This window comes from Ciconia boyciana, chromosome 1 (assembly GCF_034638445.1).
Source record: "Ciconia boyciana chromosome 1, ASM3463844v1, whole genome shotgun sequence".
In the NCBI taxonomy this organism is placed as follows: Eukaryota; Metazoa; Chordata; class Aves; order Ciconiiformes; family Ciconiidae; genus Ciconia; species Ciconia boyciana.
The window spans coordinates 88,899,598-88,922,438 of record NC_132934.1 but is presented as its reverse complement, the minus strand read 5'-3'; the positions used below and the strand labels follow the sequence as shown (position 1 = coordinate 88,922,438).

The following is a 22,841-nucleotide window of genomic DNA, read 5'->3' as shown; positions in this document are numbered from 1 at the left end:
TTTATTTAACTATCTTGAAGAGTGAAATGCATGGCTTTCCATGGGGAAAGAAGCTGTACCAAAAAATACAGTATTCAAAGAGCATTTTTCTTTTTTTTAATAAAATACTATCATGTTCATATCTATACAAATAATTATTACAACTATTAAACAAAGTATTACATTTAACAATAGAAATCTCAGAACTCTGAACAAGATCATGGTTTTGGGATATTTACACCTGAATGCAACACATTTGTAAAAAGATGTCAAAATAAACAGAACAAGATCTTATTTACAATTGGAAGATGATGTTCCTGTTCATTCATTATAGATTTCTACTGCAGAGTTCCTTTTTTCCATTACAAAATAGTAAGGACTTTCCACTGGGGCTGTATCCAAGTAATTTACAGCTGTATAAAACAGAAGCACAGCAGAAAACCCTGGACTGAATATAAATAATTTACATGGTGGGGGGCAACAGCATTTTTTATTAATCTCCTGTGGCAAAATCTGTATTTGCTTCCCTTCTCACAGTGAGTGGGCAGGAGCAGGGGTACAACCCACTGCGAGCTTGGTTGTTTCACATTTGTGATTGCTGAAACAGCAGCATATTGCAAACTTGGAACCTACTTGTAAAAATACTTTTGGTGAGGCAGAAAGAAATGCCTCTTTTTTTTTTTTAAATTTCTCATGAAAACTGGTATCAGCAAATAATAAATGGCTTCTGTGTAACTAAGCAGGGCTTGTTTATAGAGAGAAGAAGGTTTTGTATCATCATGACTAAACACCTCTGCTAAATCTTTCACTAGTTCACATAATAACTTGCTCTCAGTATAACTAGAGGGAATAAAGTGTTGGTGCTCTCAGATTTTAGATTTGCTCTAGGGATTGCAGAGGCAGTAAGAGGTTGAAAACACTGTCACACACAAACCTGTGTCTGCACTGGCACTCCTGTCCCTGTGGCTGCTACCCATGCTGAATCAGTGGCAGTGGGAGAAGGGAACAGCAGTAGCAGATAACTCAGCTTAAGGGATGATAAAGCATGGACCTCCTTATATTACTGTATCAGAAAACAACACAATTTGGCCAATTTGGTATAAATAGATGTAATGCTACTCTGTCTTTCCAGTCAAAGTGAGATCATTATTAAAGTGACGAGCATGAAACCTTTTTGGGGAACAGCAAAAGATCACAGCTCTTAGCACAGCTGACTACCCTTAGTCATCCAGAAACAGATTACAGTGTGAGTTTGTAACCAAGTCCTTGAGCCAGGACTGCACAAATACCTCTGAATAAGGTGAAGAGACAACAGGAGATCAGAAATAATGAAATGACCCCTTTTCTCCAGCAATGCCCTCTGCAGTTGCCCTGCTATATGATCTGTTTCCTGCAACAGCACTACAGTCACCAACCACAGCAGCAGCAGCAGCGCAGCTTTAAAGTGCAGTAGGAAATCTGTGCAAAATTTAGGAGGCTCTGTACTAGCACAGCATATTTTTTTTTCAGAGAGGTGCTCTTCCACCTAGGCAGCAGCACAGTGACTGGAGCAGGTGGCAGGAGCTGGAAAACACATTCCAGTAAGGCTCAGCCACCACCTCAAATCAGGTTCCTTAGCTGCTTTCAAATGAGGTCCTTTCTCTCAATGAAAAGGTATATAAATGTTAATACATTACTATTTTATTGCCTGCTTTCAATTTAGCCTGACTCTACTCTTATTCTCCTAGGCTCCTTAAGGGATTACTGAAGGACTACACTGACACACATGCAATCCAGCCCTATACCATTTGCTGTTGTTTGTTGAAGTCATTTAGCTGAAAGCCACAGATACACAACACTTGTCAGCTGTGGCAGTCCCACCCTAGAGGTAGTTCTGAACCTTTCCCTTCTGCTGCTTCTTTTGCTAAGTTAGGCAGTACTGGGTATTTTTCCTTTCTTTAAAACCAAAACAAACCCCCATTTAGTGTAAGTAACCTTCAAAAGGTATTATGGAAGAGCAAATGCCATTCTCAGGCTAACAAATTGCAATTAAAACCACAAAATCTTTTCCAACTACATCTTGAAAAACAAAGGAACTGTTAATTGCCAGGTAATTCTTAGGAGAAAAAGATAACAAATTGTTGGTGTCATAGTTGTTTGCTGAAGAAAATGTATTTGCTTGTCAAATTGTTACTATAACAAATAAAACAATTATTTGATCTGTAAAAGCTTACAGAAGCTCCTTTTTCAAACTTCCCCCACCCCCAAAAGCATATATCAAGGTAAGGTGAGCCTTCCTTGAAGTCTTATCAACCTGTTACCTAAACACAACAGCTTCAATGGTAGGGGAAAGGAAAAATAAAAGCAAAAAGAAAGAAAATAAAAGAAAAAATAGTTTCCACTCAATGGTAAAGATGTTGCAATCGCTCCTCTTCCTGAGAGCATAGCCCAAAGCCCTGGGAAAGGGCCAGCAGTCGGAAGAGCTGAAACACTGACCTGTCAGTGGCACAAACTGACCTACACAACTAAATGCAAGAAGCTGAGCCGTGGCCTGGTCAATGTGGAACGGCAGGGGTGATTAGATTATGGTGAAGAGGAAAACTAGAACAACTTCAAATTAAAAGCGAACAAAAATTACTTAACATCTAATTTCCTCTCTTTTGATGTGAAATATCCAGTCCATCCGCTGTTCTTCCTAAAGGCATATGAGCACAAACATGTGAGAAGCTGAAATCTCTGGCAAACCCACAAGTTGCTCTTACACCAGGGGACCTGGCCAGATTCAGCATTCAACGACCATCTTGGACACTCAATTAGACCAAAAGACTACACAATAGAGCCAATTTTTCTTTAATTAAATTGATCTAAAAGCCAGTCAGCAGTGTAAATAACAGAATTTGGACAAATGTGTTTATATGAAGCTCTTGCAGATAGGTCTGCCTACCTTTCTTTTCATAGCGGTCTTCCTGATCCCACACCAATGCCACAGGATCATTCAGCATCACTTATGGCATGTAAGAAGACTCACACTGGTATGTGGTTGACCTTCAACAGAACTTGCCACGTTCAAGGAGGGCAACAAAATTATATTTCTCCGTCCTGGTCTTGGCAGGTTTCAGAAAAAGTCCTGAGAAGGACAACAAAGTGGCATGGTGATTACACAGGAATCACCATGCCCTGCCACAACAATGGAGGGAACAATCCTCTAGAGAAGACTTAGGGTCAGTCACATAGTAATTACTTTTGAGCCACACACCGCAAAACTGTGCAGTTCCTGCAAAATTGCAACAGTCTTTATATCGCTAAAATGCCTGTGTTGTGATTACCTGCACTACAGGTATCCTGTGAACAAGGTCGCTATTTTTGGTCATCTATGTAAACAGAAAAGGGGCATATGAAAGTTACTGACACAGTTACTGCCTCTTCAGAAAATGATGTCCAACATTAAAAAAAAAAAAGAAAACATGATCACAGCCGACATACATATTCTATTGTGAATACTCAGGAGCACATTTAACCTCGATGTAACACCAGTGAAATTAATAGTGAAATCAATATGAAGGAATAAACATATAGAGTAGAGTAGAATAGAATAGAATTTCAGTTGGAAGGGACCTACAACAATCACCTAGTCCAACTGCCTGACCACTTCAGGGCTGACCAAGTTAAAGCATGTTATTAAGGGCATTGTCCAAATGCCTCTTAAACACTGACAGGCATGGGGTATCGACCACCTCTCCAGGAAGCCTGTTCCAGTGTCCGACCACCCTCTCAGTAAAGAAATGCTTCCTAACATCAAGTCTGAACCTCCCCTGGTTTGAACCATTCCCACATGTCCTGACACTGGATACCCTGGAGAAGAGCTCAGCACCTCCCTCTCCACTTCCCCTCCTCAGGAAGCTGTAGAGAGCAATGACGTCACCCCTCAGCCTCCTTTTGGAAAGCTTGTTTGGAAAACCACACAAGCCCAAAATCCTTAGCCGCTCCTCACAGGACATTCCTTCCAGCCCTTCCACCAGCTTTGTTGCCCTCCTCTGGATGCATTCAAGGACCTTCACATCCTTCTTAAATTGTGGGCCCCAGAACTGCACACAGCACTCAAGGTAAGGCCGCACCAGTGCTGAGTACAGTGGGACAATCACCCCTTTTGACTGGCTGGTTATGCTGTGTTTGATGCACCCCAGGATGCGGTTTGCCCTCCTGGCTGCCAGGGCACACTGCTGACTCATATTGAGCCTGCTGTCGACCAGCACCCCCAGATCCCTTTCTGCAGGGCTGCTCTCCAGCCCTCCTCTCCCAGTTTATACTTGTGCCTGGCGTTACTCCATCCTAGGTGCAGAATCCGGCATTTGGACTTGTTAAATTTCATCCCATTAATCATTGCCCAATGCTCCAATCTGTCTGGATCCCCCTGCAAGGCATCTTGTCCCTCAAGAGAGTCAACAGCGCCTCCCAGTTTGGTATCATCAGCAAACTTGCTAATGGTGCATTCAACTCCTGCATTCAGATCATTGATAAATATATTGAATGGAACTGGCCCTAGAATTGAGCCCTGAGGACCACCACTGGTGACCAGTCACCGGCCAGATGTAGCCCCATTCACTACAACCCTTTGAGCTCTGCCCTTCCAGCCACTTCTTCACCCAGCACACCGTGAACCCACTCATCCCACAGTTGGACAACTTGTCCAGAAGGATGCTGTGAGGGACAGTATCAAAAGTCTTACTAAAACCCAGAAAAACTACATCCACTGCCTTCCCTTCATCCATTAGGAGGGTGACCTTATCATAAAACGATATCACATTACTTAAACAGGACTCTCCCATTGTGAACCCATGTTGACTGTACCTGATGATTGCATTATTCTTTAAATGCCTTTCAATAGTACCCAGTATAATCTTCTCCATAGTTTTTCCAGGAACTGAGGTTAGACTAACAGGTCTGCAGTTTCCTGGGTCTTCCCTCACACCCTTCTTGTAAATTGGGATAACGTTGGCTAACTTCCAGCCCACAGAGCCCTCCCCAGACTCCCAAGACCTTTGGTAGATGATCAAGAGGGGTCCTGCTGTAACACCTGCTAGTTCCTTCAGTACTCTGGGGTGAATCCCATCAGGCCCCATGGACTTGTGAACATTCAACTGATACAACTGGTTCGTATAAGCTTACAAGCCCACTCCAGTTTTCAAAGATGTCATTAAGTAGTGGAATTTTCCCAGCAGAGGAAATGAATGTGGTACTACGTGAATGCCTGGAATGATGAGCAGGATTAATGTCTTTATATAAAGTCCTGGAAGCCAGGGCCTAATTTTTCACTAATTTGTCTTGAAAGCCAAATACACTGTTGCACACACAATTCCATTTAAAGAAAGCAAGAATGGCTGTTTTGCTTCCCTCCTAATGGTCTAAACAAGTATGTAACGCACAGCATAGCTGCTGATTCAATCCCCCTGTCTTTATCATCCACAACCCCTGGAGCCACTCATCGTTATGGAGCTCATTTCACCACCTGAGGCAGCCCCTTCAGGATCTACTGCCTTAGGGAAATCAATTTGATCAGTCTCATCAGGTAACACCCAGACCTGCAGTGCACTTAGTCGGAGCTGAGGACTGACCGTTGTTCCTAACCCTCCTGCTCTGCACAGGCCAGTTGCTGCCATTTGGTTGTTAACTACACTTTGGCAGCCCATTTCACAGTCAAACTCAGACAAGCTGCCTTGCTTTGAAGTGAAATAAATATTCAATCTATTATTTTTAATAAACACAGAGAACTGATGCACCACTTAGATTTAGTGTCCTAAGATAAGCTTCATCTGAATTAAAAAGTGATTCCCAGTTTGAGTCAGAACCTTTTTACTTAACTTTGCAGAAAAACATCAGACCCCAGATTATAAGAGTGGAGACATTGTCAGGATGGGCTACAGACATAGCCCAGTTCTTTTTCATGCTAAAGCCTCTTTATTTTCCTGGATCAGTGTAAAAGGACTTAGCAAAAACGAGGCCTGAGCAGTCAAGCTATGGAAAAAACTTTCAGGTCCCTCTTTGTGGGTCCTGGTCTTGGAAATGGAAGAACATCTTCCTTTCTGCTTTTCAAAGAAAAAAAAATCCCAGGGAGCCTGCTCTCCCCCAACCCCCCCCACTAGGAGAGGCATTGGGGAAGAACCTGTGATGGGTCCCAGGAGCAGCAAAATGATGCACTGGTGAGCAACACACAAGTGTTTCAAGCTTACCCCGCCCAGAGAAGAGGCCCCGGAGCAGTTTTTGCCACTCCTCAGCTGGTAAAGAGAGGACTGCATACAAGGAGACCTGAAGTTACTACGTTATTTGAAGAATCAAAACCAGAACGGTATTTCCAAACTCATAAAAATAAAAGACAAATATTTCTGCCTTGTTTTAAGAAAAATCACACTGCAGAACCATTAAATAAATAAAACTTACCTAGTTCTTCCTTTTCCTTTAAAAGAAATGGGACCGAAATTTGTGAAAGTACTGGAGACTCAGCCAGTGCATGCGCATTCACTCTGTCTCTCATGTCCATACAAACACATCCCCCTTCCTCGTGGTGCTCAAATCACAATGTCTTCCTGGTATGCAGCGTTTCGGTCTTGACACATTCACGTTCCTCCTTCAGCCACGATCATATGCGTTTAGACAAAAGGTGCATTCAAGTGCAAAGTACTGATATTAACTTGGTCCCCGATCCTGTCAGCAATGTTAAGTAAAAATTATGCCCACAGGGATCTCTGCTCATTTTGCGGGATGCCACAGGCTCAGTCCTCCTCCCATGTGCTGCCTGGTACAACAAAGGGCTTGTCACTCACAGAAACCAGAAAGCTGGTGTTTGAGCATGGGCCAAAGAAAAGGGGGGGGGGAAGACATTAAGAAGGTGCTAAACAAGGTACAAAACCCACCCTGAGGTAACTTGCAGCATATGAACAATGAAATAGCAACAAATACAACTGCTGTCTCCGCTGACTACACCAGAAGGAGTCATAAGCTACATTAAAACATTGACCAAGTTCAGCAGTAACTGAAGCCATTGTTAAAACAGATCCAAACAAAATTCTTCTTAGAAACAGAGTCATGAGTTAAACAAATCTGAATTTTCTAAAGCAGTACTTTTAATTGCTGACCATGGAAACACAGTAATTTTTGCCAGGTCAAGTCAGCCATAAGTCAAGTGCATGTGACAAGCTTCAAACAGACAAAAGCTGCACAATAAATGTCTTTATCAACTAACACTGGGTTAACACAGACTTGACTTGTGTTGAGGCTCCTGAAGGTATTTTACAAAGCAAAAAGAGAAATGCAAGCCACTCCAAGTTTGCCTGTAGTTTCAGGTAAATGCATCAGAAACTAAACCAAACCTGTAGCATTTGTTTCCTGTCTCCCATACGGATGCTCTCACTGCTTTCTTTACATCCATGTATTACTGAGGGTGGCCCTTACCCTGGAACAATCGGACATCAAACTTGATTGTTGGAAAATCAACAACCAATATTTGCACAGCTCTAAATGTTGCATCCTTACTGTTTACTAGTAAGTAAGCATTGCTATAGGCACTGGTGCTTTAAAGTTAGTAAGGTGGATGGAAATACAGTGTGTATATAAATACAAAAAGTACCCATATACATTTAGGCAAATAAACAGTGATGCTATGAATGGTCTCTTCAGGGACGCCAGTAAGATCCACTTTCTTCTTCTTAAATATATAAACAATGCATCAGACTAGAAGTCAGTCTATCAGTTTTCATACAGCTGAGCTGCAATCATGACCTAGAATATGGCTTATATTGTGGGCAGGTCGGTTTGAGGACTGCTTGGAAGAATCTGCAGCAGATGTGTTTGCAATAGAAAGCAAAGGCGACATTGCTGAACCATCTGGAGGAAGAGCTGTGGCTATTTCTGGAAACAAAGATGTCAAGTTAAAATTGGATAAGTGCGACGTGTTGGTCATGTGCATTGGCGGCATATCTGGAAGCAAAGGAAAACTCGGCTGAGCAAAACCAACAGGCCTGGGAGGAGACAAAATGGATCCAAATCGATTGTTTAAACTTCCACTACTTGGCTTCTCCGTGCTTGGGTTAGGAAACATTTGATTGGGAAAGTAAGGGATAGAAATGTCGTTGGAAAGGGTAGGATGGGCAGGAGAATATGGAGGATAGAAGGATGGCAGGGTATTCTGAGGATCGACCGGGATTAGAGCTGGTGTTCGAGTGGCACTAGGCTGAGTGACTGGTGGGATGAAAGAGGCATTGGCATTTATCGGTGGATTCATGCCACCCTCTGGAATAAAAGGGAATCCAAAATTCTGAGACAGAGTATGTTGGTCAGGGGCTGCGTTATCATTAGACACTTGAGGGCCATCAGACATAAATCGGACAATGCTTCCTCTTTTTTCTATCGCAGACTGCTGGCGCCCAAGGATCATACTGCCGCTGGTGGACAGAGGAAGATGGGGAAGACTAGGGTCAAAGACGTTTCCATGTCTTTGATTTCCAGAACGATTCCTTTCGGGCTGACGTATTTTAGAACCTCCATTATCTTGCAGAGGATGCCTCGAACGCTGCGTAACTGAAGAATTTGGCTGACGAACAGAAGGTTGCCCTTGCTCCCCATTTCCGTGAGAAACTGCAGGGTGAGGGTGAGTTGGCCTCACAACTCCATGCATGTTGCTAGAAACAGGTGTATTCATGTGGCTCTTAGTTCCATGACTGTCTGTCATCCTCATGGGATTGGACTTCTGCACAGAGATGTTTGGGCTCGTATTGCGACCCTGAATATCTCCCGAGGAAGAAGAACTCGAAAAAGGAATATTCAAAGAACTGTTCCTTGTGTTAATTGCACCAATAGACATGTCACAGCTCTCCCTACTCTGGCCATCACCATCTCTTCGGATGTGGACGCTCTCCCGTGCTGGGGGACAGTTGTACTCAATTGTGGAGGAGGCGCCGCACTGCGTGTTCCTTTGATGTTCTGGAATTGATCTTTGGCTTCCACTAACTTGATCTCCAAGCTGAGGGGCAAGTAAACTCTGCATAAAACTTTGGTGACACGTGTTTTCATTTTCCCTTGATGGCAGGGTATTTCCTGTTGGAATACCCTGTACTGGCTGGTAGGGCAATCTCTTCTGTCTTTCTATGGACGGCCCAGTATTTTGACCGATTCGAAAAGATTGCGACTGCATGCCCCTGAGGGATGACACAGAATTACCAATTTCACTGTTTCTTGAAGCCTGTACATCAAAATTGCCTGTCGGTTGTTGATTGGGTCCAGCTGTCTTAAATGTTTGACAATCAGAAAGCCGCTGCACATCTGAGCCAACTGTATGGTCGACAGATAAGCGGCCCTGCATATTATGAATGATCAACCCTTTATTTCTAGAAACATCAAGATAGCTTCTCATTTCCAGCTGGTCAGAAACCCTAGGGCCTTGAAGAGATATTCCTATTCTCTGTTCCGAATTAGAGGGCGTCTTCCCAATGAGCGCCTCAGCAGAGTAGCTGGAAACTCTATTTCTTTCCTGCCTATGGGGGGTGCATGTCATATCTGATGGTCTGGTTACGATACTTGCCTGGGACACCATTTGCTGGTCTAAGCCCCTTGAGGTCAGAAGTCTCTGCATCTGATTGTGCCCTGACACATGTTCAGAAGCTGAACCTTGCTGTCTGCTGCTAACATCTTGTTGCTGTTGATGCATAATATCCTGATTTATATGGCTCTGAGGGTGGTTATGATGGTTTCTGCCTGTTGCAGGATTTTCACAGTTCTTTTCAGGCTGGGAAGCTCCAAAGTGCTGCTGCATCTGCTGCTGTATTTGCTGGTGGTGAGGGTGAGGCTGACCACCTTTTTGCCGTGTTTGATCATTTCCATGGTGTTTTTGCTGTAGAGAAAGTTGTGTGGCTTGTGTTCCCTGGATGAGATTTCGTTTCTTTTGCATCTGCACCTCCTGCTGTATTGTTCGCTGTTGGTGGACACTGTGGGGTTGAGAGTGGACTGAGTTTTCCCCGTGACTAACATGGTGCTGCAGCTGATACAAGTGGTGCCTTTCTCTTAACTGACCAGCCTGCTGTTGCTTTAAGTATGGATGATTACTGTGAAGGTGAGATATGCCTTGAGCAGGAACATGTTGAATTGGCTGCAAGTGCTGCCCTGCCTGGCCTTGCTGCTCTGAAATTGATGGCTGAGAACCACACTGAACTTCAGTTTGTCTCAAAGGTGGTGTTACAAAGTTGCTGTTTGATGGGAATAACCTATTAAGGCCATCCGTATGCCCTTGATTGCTCGCTGATGCCACTGAATTGGATGAATTCGGAGGAATCTGACTGACTAGCATCTGTGTTTGATCAGCAATACTCTCCGGTGTTCGGTTCATCAATGCCATCCCTTCAAGCCTTATGGGCGTTGTCTGGCACTGCTTTTGCCTCTTTGCCGTAGAAAGCAGAAGGTCATCTTGAACAGCCCGCTTGGCAGAGTCCTTGCGACCTTCATGATTTTGCTGCTTTAAGTGCGATTCCTGCAGCTGGGGAGCCTGCATGGTGCTTGCCCTAATAGCATTCAGTTGTTCCTGAGCGTATTCACTCATCATAGCAGGTCCTGGAGACTGATTGACATATGTGCTAGATGGAAGGGAGAGGCTCACAGTTGCAGGGACACTTGCTGGCTCTGAAGACTGTGATAAACTTGAGCAACTCACAAGGGGATGAACAATGCGACTCTGGTGTATTAAATTATTCACGCTTAAACTGGTTATGCTTGGTGACTGGGAAGCAGAAATCTGCAAAGAAGTGTTTGCTGTTTCCACACCTCCTACAGAGCAGCTTGGCTTTTCAACCTGTCTATCGACATTTGTCTGTACTGTATCTTGAGTACTGAATTTGTTTGGTGCTGCTTCCAATGGCCCTGCATTGTTTTCTTTTGCTGGCTGAGGTTTAAAAGGCTGTTGCTGTCTCTCCAAAGGTGCAACCTCAGTTGACTTAGAGATGGCATCCCTCATGTTAACCTGCATTCCGCCTCCACCTTTCTCAAGGTTTTCCTGGTCAAAAATAGCTCTTGCTGCAAGAGCTACAATGTCAGTCTGTTCTGAAAATGTGCAGCTGTTACATGTACTGGTTGAGGTGCTGCTAGTAACATCTTCCCTGGTGGTATCTGGCAACATAGATGCAACTGAGAAGCCTCGACTGCTGCCAGAGCTAGTTGACATTGGGGAGTCTGCCTGCCTGCTAGCAATAAGGGAAGCACTGACTACTTCCTGATCAGAAATGCAGGAGTGATGCTGGGACAGAGTATCACCTTCCGTGTTCATTAGCAAGAGCTCCTGCTTCTCAGGCAAATCAACATTTGATTCTCCTGATTTAGAGTTTTCCATGGGAAAATTAGAATGCTCCCCTTGAACGGTAAATGAAGATGTTTTTTCCACAGCTGTTCTTTCTTTCGTGAGATCAGACAGCATTTTGGTTAGACCCTGTCCTTCTAACAAGTCCGCATCTTGCATTACCACTGAGGAATCCTGCGCAACGCTGCAGGACTCCAAAATCGTTCCTGCCTTGGAAGTATGACCCACTGTGCTGCTCTGTGCTACTGACATCCCAGCAACCTGAGAACGTGTCACATGTGCTTCGGTACGAGAGGACGTTAAGGTGCTGGGGGGTTCACAGGGTTTGGGAGACTCTGACAAGGCAGAGCCAGTTGGTGGACGGTTCTGAGACCCACGGACCTGCTGGCGAGGAGCAGCATCTTTGGCAGTCGGCGGGATGAGCGCCAGCTGCTCTGACACCACGGACACTAGTGGTGAGGAAGCAGGTGCCTCTGCCGAGCTTGGCTCTGGGACAGAGCAGGTTTTCCCTGCCTGTTCAGAGCTCGCAGCCTCTTTGGAATGACAGTCAGAAACACTGACGCCACTCGATGCTGCCACACCGCTCACCTGTGATGTTGTTAAAGCTTGCGATACTGCTGGAGTGTTTTCAAGCAGCCCCTCACCGTTTGAATGCTTTGCCACTGTTTCCACAGGAGTACAGTCAACCCTCCCTGCATCCTTGCAAGGAACTACTGGACAGGACGCTTTACTGTTGACTGCTTGGTGTTTCTTTGTACTTGGCTTTTTGTTTGTCCTTTTTGATTTTGCATTGGCTGGTAAGCCAGCAGCTGCTTTTTTGGGGGAAGCATTTATCGAATTAGACACGCTAGTTAATACTGAAACCTCCGCAGGTACTGAAGATGCCACAGAAGTTGGTAATGACACACAGTTAACTGTGGCAATCTGGTTATTGACAGTTGCAGGATTGGTAGGGTGGCTGAGAGACAAGTGTAAGCAGCTCTGTCCAGCCATTTGCGATATGCTTTGATTGAGGTTAGCTAAAGCACCAAATGTATTGAGGGCAACATTGGTATTTGGATCTTCGCTGGTGGTGGGTTGAATAATTTGCATAGGGGCTTGATTTGAAGCTCCAGATGAAGACATCACAGGCTGCAATGCAAAAAGCTGCCCGTTTAATGAGATAGTTTGAGGATGCTGTTGATTTGACATTGTAACTGAAAACGTTTGCGTAGAGCTAGAAGATGGCAAAGAAGATGGTCTTGGTAATATATGGACAAGGTGTTTCCCTCCAAAAGTCTGTGGAAGAGGAGCATTTTGTATGGAGCTGCTAGAGTTCGCGATTGCAGTTGGCCCGTTCACGGGAACCCTTACAGAAGCAGAAGGCTGAGCAGAGAGGAGGGGAAGAGGATTCTGATTAGCAGCTTGTATAATTACAATTTGCTGACTAACATTTTGGCTGGGAACTTCTGCTCTCACAATTGGAGGGCACGGAGCAGGGTTTGGAGGCTGGAGAATGATGACATTCTGGTTAGCTGGTGCTCCTGTAACAGCTGACGCGACTGGCTGAGCCATCTGAATCACCTGCATAGCTGAATTTAATGGAAGGATATTTCCTGCAGCCTGAGTTTTAACCTGTGGCTGGCTGATTAATGGCTGCATAGGTAAGGGTGGGCATGAGGGCAAGGTAACTACAATCTGTTCAGCTGCCTGGCCATCTCCAGGCAGAGAAGTATTCAAACTGATATTTGTAGTCAAAGGCCTGCTGTGAGCAGAAGATACAGTACCGGCACCATTAACTGGCTCGTTTAATAGTGCAGTCATTATACCAGACGGCGTTTGGCTTAGTGGCTGAACAGTATTTCCCGCTAGCTGCAAAGTTGTCCACGTGGTCTGTGTGTTTCCAGCTGAAGGCATCCGTGTAAGGCTACTCATGTTTTTCAAGTCTGAAGTGCCAACGCCTGAAGAGCCTGAAAAAGACCAGCAGTTCTCTAGGGGACTGGTAGGCAGAGTGCTTATTGTTGTCGCTGCCTTAACTCCTTCTGCTGCAGAAGTCACAGGCATTCCAGCACTACTTACTAAGTCTGTACTTTTGAGGACATTTACAGAGGAAAAACTATCTACAGTAGACAGCCTCACGGATGGCACACAAGCTGTGTCCATGGTTGAAATGACACAGCTTTCCTGAAGCTCACTCCTACAATTGTGTGTATTTGAGGAAGTTGTATTCACCTGTTGAACTTGGGAGGCTTCCGTGGAGGCATTGGAAGGAAGGCTCATTCCCTGCAGGAGTGCTTTCTTTGTTAATTTAGTGCCCTCCTCATCATTTTTACTTTTGGGCAGATTTTGATCATTCTGTGGAGCATTACTTGACGAACACTGTAGTTCCTGTTCTGTTCCGGATCGAGATGAGCTCTGTGAGCTGGCAGTAGCAGCAGTGAGCACACCTCGCTCATTCTCCGGGGTGGAAAGCTCAAGAACATTCCCTGCTGCAGCTGCCTGAGCAGATGCCAGCGGAGAAACTGTAGTCTGTGACCATGGCTTGTTTTCTGTGGGGTAAATACCAGAAATCGTCACAGGAGTTACTAGGTTACAAGTTCTCTGGACTGGCACAACATTGGCCGTTTGCTTTTGTAAATTATGACCAACATTAAACGTTATTCCCTGGACAGATGCTCCCTGGTTATTTCCATTGGGTTGACTCCCATTTGAATAGACAATGATGTTCTTTTGAACCTGATCACCGGGAATAACAACTGAGACCTTCGCATTTTTGAGATTTCCCTTCCAGTGGATTGTAGGGTCATCATACAGGCAAATATCATTTGCTTTCAGTAGTTCGATGTATCTCCCATTTTCCTTTTGCAGTTCATCCAACTGTTTCCGGAGTTTTTTTATCTCTTCAGCTACAAAACAGTGAGAGCACCCCATTACATCAGCACCAGCGCAAATACTAGGTAATGTTACCACATGACTTGGAAAGTAAATACTATGTAGTATTGAAATAAATTGTTAATAATGTATGCTCTCTTCAAATGGTTAACATAACATAACTGAAGACTCTTATCCTGATAAGCCTCTCTACTGAGCAGGAAAGTGAATGAACCTCACAGACTATTCTGTTACCAATAGCAGGATACATCAAATTATTTAGTTAGAAAAAACATCAGGACTATCTCAGATGAAACTGAACACTAATCAAACTGTTTAATTACTGAAGGAAATACGAGCATATTAATTTATCTTTTTCTTTTCCCTGCTCCTTTGCAAACACTAAAACTGTTCTTATTTAATTGATAATCTCATGGCTTTCCAGGACAATTGAGTTTCATTACATCTAAAAATGATATGCAAAATTAAATACAAAGCACTTACGTAAAGCCATAAAAACTGGCAATGCACCTGGAGACAGCTCACCTAACTAGGAAAATCACCTAGGTTTTTCAAACCCAATTACATTGACAAGATAAAAATAAACTATTTAGAATTCCACTCTATGGGGAGAAATAAAAATCACAAACCAAACATTAGCTCTGAGATTATTTCTGTCATACCTCCGTCACTGTATTTTTACACATCTGTTCAAGAAGATTTCATATGATGCATTATAATTTGATAACAATTTCATAAAAATTTTATAACTTTTACAGCATTTGAAAGGAAAAAAAATAGCTCTATGCATGAAGGGAACTCCACGTTTTCAATGAAAAAAATCTAACTCTGAAGTTTGTCAGAAATCGTTCTGGTCGCTAAAGTAGAATAAATCAGGACAGAATCTACTAGATGATGTTGTATCACCTATAAGCTCTGTAATTACTTTACATTACAATGTGATTGCTTCATTATCTCATAGCCATGTGCAAGAACATGCACTTGGGCATTCTCTTGGCTTCTTATTTCAAGATATTCCAATCAGCTGTATTTTTTGATTGCCAAGTCTGTTGATCCAGGCTTTGTTGTTAGTCAGTACTAACAGACACACAATGGAAGTGAGTGACAGAAATTCTAGAGCCTCCAGCAGCATCTGTACTTACCCTGTTCATTGTTCCCTCCATTTAACAGAAGTTCATCATTCTGTCTTTTCATTTCTGTTATATACTTAAAGGCCTGATCCAAGATCATGTTCTTGCTCTTTAAAAGAAAACATATATATAAAATTAGGAGAAAGGTCTATCATTGGTAGATCCATTAACGATGAGATTGCACTTGCTCCAAGAGTCTTCACTTTAAAAATGTGCTAACCCAAATGATTCTCAGAATATTGTTGGGAGTTTTTTAATGTTTTTTTTTTTGGGGGGTGGGGGGTGTTTTGTTTTGTTTGTGGTTTTGTTTTTGTTTTGTTGTTGGTTTTTTTTTTTTTTTAGATGAACTACAGCTGTCATGAGTGATATTGACCCTAAAATGCCATGAGTTTTTACAAAATAACGTTTTCAGTGCTGGAACTGCCATTTTCCGATGCCCGAAGCTAGATACTAGGGCCACAGAAATGAATAACAAGCATCATTGCTTGCTGAGCAGCCTGATATTCTTGTTCACGAGTAAACATATACATCATATGAAATTTCCAGGATACTGCCTTGTAAATATTTTATTAGGAAAGAAGCAAATGTGGAACAATTACCCAGGGAGGTGTATGCATAATTTTGAAACTAATATACTGGAGAATATGGAAAGAGAAAGTCTACCATAACTCCTCCACCGTCTTCCTTTTATGAAACGATGCTTATTCTGTCTGCAAAACCCCCCATTCATTTCTTAATTTCTTCTTCTACTGTTCTGTAGGAACAGCCTTTACTGTAGATGGCTCTGTCTTGAAAAAGATGTTTCTGTGCATCAGCCTCAAACCATTTGGCTTGCTTCATCTTTCACAAGGACACTGTCTTAAGTTACTATTATTATTTCACTTTCTGAATTGCTTTCACCCCATTTTATGAAAGACGACAAAAATAAGCATGCATGCAATTCTATTTACATCTTAGGACATTAAGTGACCCCAGCAAAAGGCAGAGAAGGGACTGGAGAATGACCCGAAAAATGATCTTGCTTAACCCATAGCTTTCACCACTCGAACATCACACAGACTACATTAAACAGCATCAGTAGAAACTGACTTTACAAACAGGAGCTGCACAACGTAACCAGCAACCCACCAGCCAGGTCCAACCTACTTCTGTCTAGCCTGCCACCCTGCCCATATAGGAAAGGGTGAACAACTATCCATCCCCTCAACACAACAGGGGAGGCAGCAGCCAAGATAGGATTTTTACCTTCTGTTGTTACCAATGTTCAGGCACCCTGAATGAGAACTTTGGGAAGCTGTGACTCAAATGCACAGGCAGGCATCAGCAAGCTGACCAAACCACTATAAGCACATTAGTCTAGCTTACACCTCCTCAAAAATACTGCATGTATGAGTTGAGAGGAAAATCAGTCACATGTACAACTCGTACCGTTTCATTCCTTCAGCAGTCATATGCAACACCTTCAGATAAAAAGCTCAAAATCTGCATAATTACATTCATGTGGCCCTGCACTTCCAAAAAGGAATTCTATTACAAATAATTTTTAGAAGACTAATAACCAGTAAGATTTTTGAGCATATTAATTCAGACAGTTTTGCCTTCTTCCGAAGACAAATAGCAAAATAAGTATTTATACTTCTACAGACAGGGAAACACACGAGCATTTTACAGGAAACTTGTATGCACCTTTGAATGGACACTCACCTGCTTAAGTGCTGGAGAGCAGGGAATGAGTTCTCCAATTCTGTTTATCCCAGCATTAATCTTCTTCTTTCGATGTCTCTCCACTAAGCAAAAATAATATGTGCTGTGTCATCTGGTTGGGCAAGTCAGCACAACAGCAGCACAACTAGTACCAATGTAAGGGCTCATAAATACATTATTTCATGACATATTGGAACCCTTAGTAACTTGAGAGAGGAGAAAAATTCCTCTAAAGTAAACCTCAGTTATTGAATTAATACACAGCTGAATTGAGAGCTGTAACATACTAAGCAATATCTTTAAAAGATACTGCTTTTCCCTTAGCAATATCTTTTAAATATCAAAAGAATATCTTAAAAGATAATATCTTAAAAAAAGATTTTAAAAAATATAATATCTTAAAAGATAATATCAAAAGATAATATCTCAAAAAGATAATATCTTAAAAAGATATTCTTTTCCCTTTGTGGAAAAGAGGAGTTGCTACACCTCAAAATTCAGGTTTTGATAATGCTTCTAGCTGAGCTTTATGACACTCTTTTCACAAGGCAGACTGATTAAATTTAGGCATACAGAAAGCAAATGAACCAAGATTATGGAAAGAATCAGTTTCAGATTTGGGAAGGAAATCCATGTCTCTTAAATACTAATGTCAAATTTAGCACCAAAAGAGAAATAATTTAGATTTTACCAGTTTTCAATCTTAATTTTAAATTTATATTGATGGAGCAGCCAACACTGAATATAGCTGAAGCTGTCAGTATATGGACTATCAGTTACTCTTTTTTATGTTCAAAGGTATAACTGTTCCACAAGGTCTAATTATGGCTGGGAGTAAAGAAAATATTGAACGAATAGTATTTCTGGTGAAATAGCCATTTTGGAGAAGGTCAGAAAATGCTTCATTGTCTTCTAGTGACATCATTTACTTCTTCACGAGGCCTAGATACTGGCGCAAAGGGTCTACACTACAAGTCTAGCTGTATAAATACCTTTGGGTGTGTTTTTTTTCGGACAGTATTAATCTCTGTTTTCCACCCACCATGGTCAGTTTCTTTCAAATATAGTTCACTCTCATGTAGCTATTTTTTTGACTTAAATGTTTTGGTGTTCTACGCAAACTAAAACTATTAGATGCCTTTTTCCCAAAGAGCCTGAAAAAAAGCTGTCATGGCTTTGTCAAGATTCAAATCAACGTATCGTTCGTTCATTATGCTGAGTATTGCCTTGTGGTTTGCACAGCTGGCTGCTTTTGGTGGCACACAGAAACACACAGTGATCTGCAGGTGCATATATTTTACTGTACTCCTTTACAAAGGATATACTAATTTAATTTAAACAGTTTTATTTCAGCAGTCTGTCACTTCAGTTTACATTTCTCAAACTACTAAATTATTTTTTATATTTCAGGATAGACTGGTGGTGTTGACAGAGACAGGTCTAAATACACTAAACACAGCAACACAAAGTATCTTCTGCAAGAAATTTACCATAAAAATCAGAGCAGCTGTATCAACATTAAAACACGTGATCCTTGGGACTTAATTTTTATATATCTTACTAATACATACAGATATCACAGTGGTTGTGAAGTGCTATTCCTTTGTTTTGATAATATTTTCCATGCTCTACTCAGCTTGTCCAGATATTAATGACTAAGCAAGCTACAGGGTTGGAGGGAGCTGGTCCCCACATCTTGCAGAGTTCAGCCCAGTAGATGAAGACTTTGGAAAGCTATTGGCAAGTAAAACAGGAACTGAGAATTAGAATGAGGTCGGTAATCTTAGAAGTAAACTTGATAAGACTATTTCCTGATACTTGTTAATCCTTAAGAAATTGGCCACACCCTGGGCACAGCCCGACAAGCACTATATTCCACAGCCTTCACATGGAAACTACTCAGTGGTTTTTCCAGCTGAGTTTGTGAAGACCATGCAATAGTGCTGTTTAATAAAAGAAGAACTGGAATCAACTTCTTAGGATAAACCAGGCCAAAACCTGTCAGAGGTTTTGGACCCCCAGTCCATCTTTCTGCTGCTACTTGTAGAAGATGCCATTGGAGCTAGACGCTGACTAGTCGCTGCCCGAGGGATGCAACTCCTGCAACATACAGCCAGTATTCGCACAGCATTTCTGGGATGTCAATATCCAGGTGGGTGTCTCAGGGACAGGCTACAGGAATATTTCTAATCCAGGGAACCTCTAAAGCTCTCGGGTCGGATATCTATCTCTGTTTTAAGAGAGGTGGGTATTATTTGTGTGTGAATGCCTGTGCATTTATTTTTCTTTAGAATAGTACACAACTGAAATAGTTTACTTCTTCGTTTACTAGCATTGGAAAGCCAGGAGCACAGTCATACTTTCATACTTGGGCATGCTACCATAACCTTGTACTGTGGAAAACAGCAAACTAGAAACAATCAAGAAAGCCCTTCTGCACAGATATTCTATGCAAAGACACAGAAAGGTGTTTGGTAGGGTGGGTTTTTTAAGTGTAGTAAACTCCTACGGAGGAATCTTCTCCATGCAAAATATGTTTTACTAGTTCAAAGCATCTGTGCTTATTTCCAGACCAAACAACAAAGCATAATGTTCCTACCTGCATTATGCGTCTCCCGGTTTTTCTTTCTGTGAAACATAAAGGGAAAACAGTGATGTGAAACAGAAGGGAAAAAATCTGCATACAAACAAATATTTATTTTATTATTTCCATTACAGCTAAAAGTACTAAATATATTCTGCTCTGTGAACAAGAATGTAGAAGTCACACTTGCAAGGATTGGTCTTAGACATTGGTAATAAATAGTTTCTAACAAAAACTCATTCATGTTCAGACTTAAATCAATTTCAGTATAACAAGGCACAGCGTAATACTCCATTTGATTATTGTTACATATTTATAGGGCAGAGCTGGATTTTTATGTTTCTGTTCAGCAACAACTATTACACTATTCAGTGTTCAATAAGGCCAAATATTAAAAAAATTAGTTCTATTTCTGAGCAACAAGGTAGTTAAGTATTTGTTTGAAATGTTGCTTTTACATTCACTGAATCAATGAAACAGGAGAAAACATTACCATGCAAATTGATTTTTCCAGACATGTTACCTTCAAACATCATACCTTCTGGTATCAAACATGCTTCCTTTGTGTGAGAAACCAGAACTATCATTCCTCTGCAGTTGTTCTTCTTTACTGCCTCACAATTCTGGATAGGTATAATTTGGGCATGTGAGGCTTGTCTTTGTTTTCAGATGTTCACCTGGGATTTCTGGACTGATGGCAACAAGGTCAGAATCATTGCGCAATGCCTCAATTGGCTTTGCTGGAAGTCAGTAAATCCCAAATGTGTACTCTACATACATAAATCAGATGTACTGTATACATGCAGTAAGCCAAATACTTTCAGGAAGTATAGTAAACCAAAGCACATGTTTCCTGGAAAAAGAAATATTCCAGGAAAAAAAAAAAAAGATCTTTCAAAAGATTTCTGTCCAGCAGCGCACTCTCGGTCTAGATGTTTGGCTAGAATATTCAAAAAACAGAGTAGTATCTTCTGCACTCCCTTTCCACTGTTACAGCACAGTCCAGATGTAACAAGGAATCTGAAGTGAGAATGCAAGATAGATGTGAATGACACGTGTGATTACTATGGGGCATGTATGCTTTATGTTTCGAGTTGACATACGTTTATTTCTGGTAACTCACCAAAAGTAGCATTCATCTAGAGTAACTTAGACAATGATTACAAGACAGTAATGTTACTGCAGATGGTCAGACCTGGAGACATTCACTAAGAAATAATGCCTAAAGACGAACATCTTCAAGTCAAATAAATGCCGACTGAAGCATGCACGTGTTCTACAACTACTCAAGAAGTGATGAATCTTCTGTTCATTGAAAACTTGTGCCACCAGAACAGGAATGCATGTAAGCTATAATTTAAAGTGGTTTCTTATTTTACAGTAAACTATGGTTCTCTCACTTATATCCCAAACAATCATCTGCCAGTCAGAACTGATCATATATCCTAAATATGCACAAGAATATAAGGGCTGGAGAGACCCAGCTACCCTTTGATTCCCATTACCAATACAGAATCCAAAATACTCTATTAGTGGGGTAAGAAAGAGTCACAAAATCCATGAAGACTGAAAAAATTTATGTAGGACAAATCAATGTTCTCTCTGAGCTTTTCTTATCATAAATCATATCCTACATGGCCACATAGCGTAAGATGAATGCTGTATTTAACTAGGGATTGAAGGATTCCCCTACCAATAAGGTGTTAGATCAGCATGCTACTACAATGGAATGAAAACCTGGAAAAGTTGTAATGAGCTCCGAGTCACTTTGTTACAAATTTTGGTCATAGTGTTGCATAGGTTGCTGTACAACCTCAAGATGTATTTCAAGTTCCAGCAGAGATTCAAGATGTAAGATCCAGATTCCATTGGCAGTTGATGAAGAGATCTAAATTACTCTGTCAAAATGAGTATAGTGACCCCCCAATATCTACCAGGAGTCTCTGCAATAATACAGGCCACACCCTAACCGAGGTGGAGTTACAAACTTTTGGATCAATCCTGGTCAACCCCCAGAACTTCCCGTCAATACCCTTATTGCCAAACTTTTAGCTAGAAACTTCGTAACTGTGACATGACCACAGACTACAGAACTACAAAATAGTCATTTTCCCACAGAAACTCACCGATGTTGCTTCTTAGTAGGTGTCTCATTCTCTGTCATCTCTGGCATGGTTTCGGAGAAGAGAGTCTGAAGAAAATTGTGGAAGGAATTAACAACTCCTGCACTCTTCTGAATTCTTAGCACACGACATTTGTTACATCATTTTGCCTTTGACCACAAGGACAGGGCCATACTACAATGTACGCACAAGTCTATCACCTTGATGTAGAGCAGCTAGTCACGTGAGCATTAAAAATGAAGGACGTTACCTATCAGGGTGCTTTGTGAACCCCTGCTGTCTATGATGAACTGGTTTCCATTTCCTCAATTACTTTAAATATAAAAACAATTATAATCTCAACTACTTTAAGGAAACAAGAAGGAAAATGAGAGTATATGATTGTTTTTTGAATGGGAGGAGGTACAGCTGAACTCTCTTTCATCAGCCCTTCCTAACTGAATATGTATTCAATTCCCAGTTCTAAATAAAGCATGAATGCTAAGCAAAATACAAGCTACAATGAGGACATTTTATTAAATACAAATTCACAGTGCTATTAATGTAGCAAATTACAAAAATTACTTGCTATCAAATTAACGTACAGCTTAAAATGGCCAAAAATGACACCCTATGTTCTCAGATACATAACAGTCTGTCACAAAGTTATGAAATAAAGCTTTACATAACAGCCTAATAAATTGCACCGAACTTGTCCTCAGCTTGAACACATCAGTAGCCTGTATTTAGACAAACAAAAACATTATGAAAAAAATAAACAAAAGATGAGATTAAGTCATTGATGGTCGAACATGTATCTACCAGAGGAATGAATTTTAGAGAGCAAGTAACATGAAGTATACTGTAGATGACAACAGGAAAAAATAAAAACCTGTTTTTTGATAAGGCTGAGCTCTGTATTTAGTTTCATGCTTCTGCTTGTTCTCTCACCAACCAACCTGTTATTGCAACTCTTCCCATCGGCCCTCAGACTCCTCATGGCTTCGCCTCTCCCTGGCTCCTCCTGGAAAGCTCATCGGCTTCTTTTAACAGGCTTTGTATCTTTAGGGTATATTTTTGTTTGTTTGTTTGTACTGTAAGGAAGTGGGGGTGGTTTTTAATATAACTTTCAACACCAAGCAGTTCTTAATGTAAACCAA

The 22,841-nt window shown here is 41.6% G+C and overlaps 1 protein-coding gene across 13 annotated transcripts in view; it reads right to left on the bottom strand.

Moving 5' to 3' along the window:
- Positions 1 to 430: 430 nt before the first annotated feature.
- Positions 431 to 22,841, bottom strand: part of USF3 (upstream transcription factor family member 3) — a 41,971-nt gene continuing 19,560 nt past the window's right edge. For 6 of the 13 annotated variants that reach the window (XM_072880953.1, XM_072880945.1, XM_072880979.1 and 3 more), the window contains 6 exons: positions 22,641 to 22,775; positions 21,706 to 21,770; positions 19,595 to 19,623; positions 16,996 to 17,078; positions 15,304 to 15,400; positions 431 to 14,175 (listed from right to left, as the gene is read on the bottom strand). In XM_072880953.1, coding sequence (XP_072737054.1) covers positions 7,706 to 14,175; positions 15,304 to 15,400; positions 16,996 to 17,078; positions 19,595 to 19,623; positions 21,706 to 21,752 — 6,726 coding nt within the window. In that variant the 5' untranslated portion in view covers positions 21,753 to 21,770; positions 22,641 to 22,775 and the 3' untranslated portion in view covers positions 431 to 7,705. Of the gene's footprint in view, positions 14,176 to 15,303; positions 15,401 to 16,995; positions 17,079 to 18,566; positions 18,730 to 19,594; positions 19,624 to 20,117; positions 20,302 to 21,705; positions 21,771 to 22,640; positions 22,776 to 22,841 lie in introns of those variants that run through there. The other 7 variants (XM_072880995.1, XM_072881003.1, XM_072880934.1 and 4 more) reach the window with 4 other exon arrangements.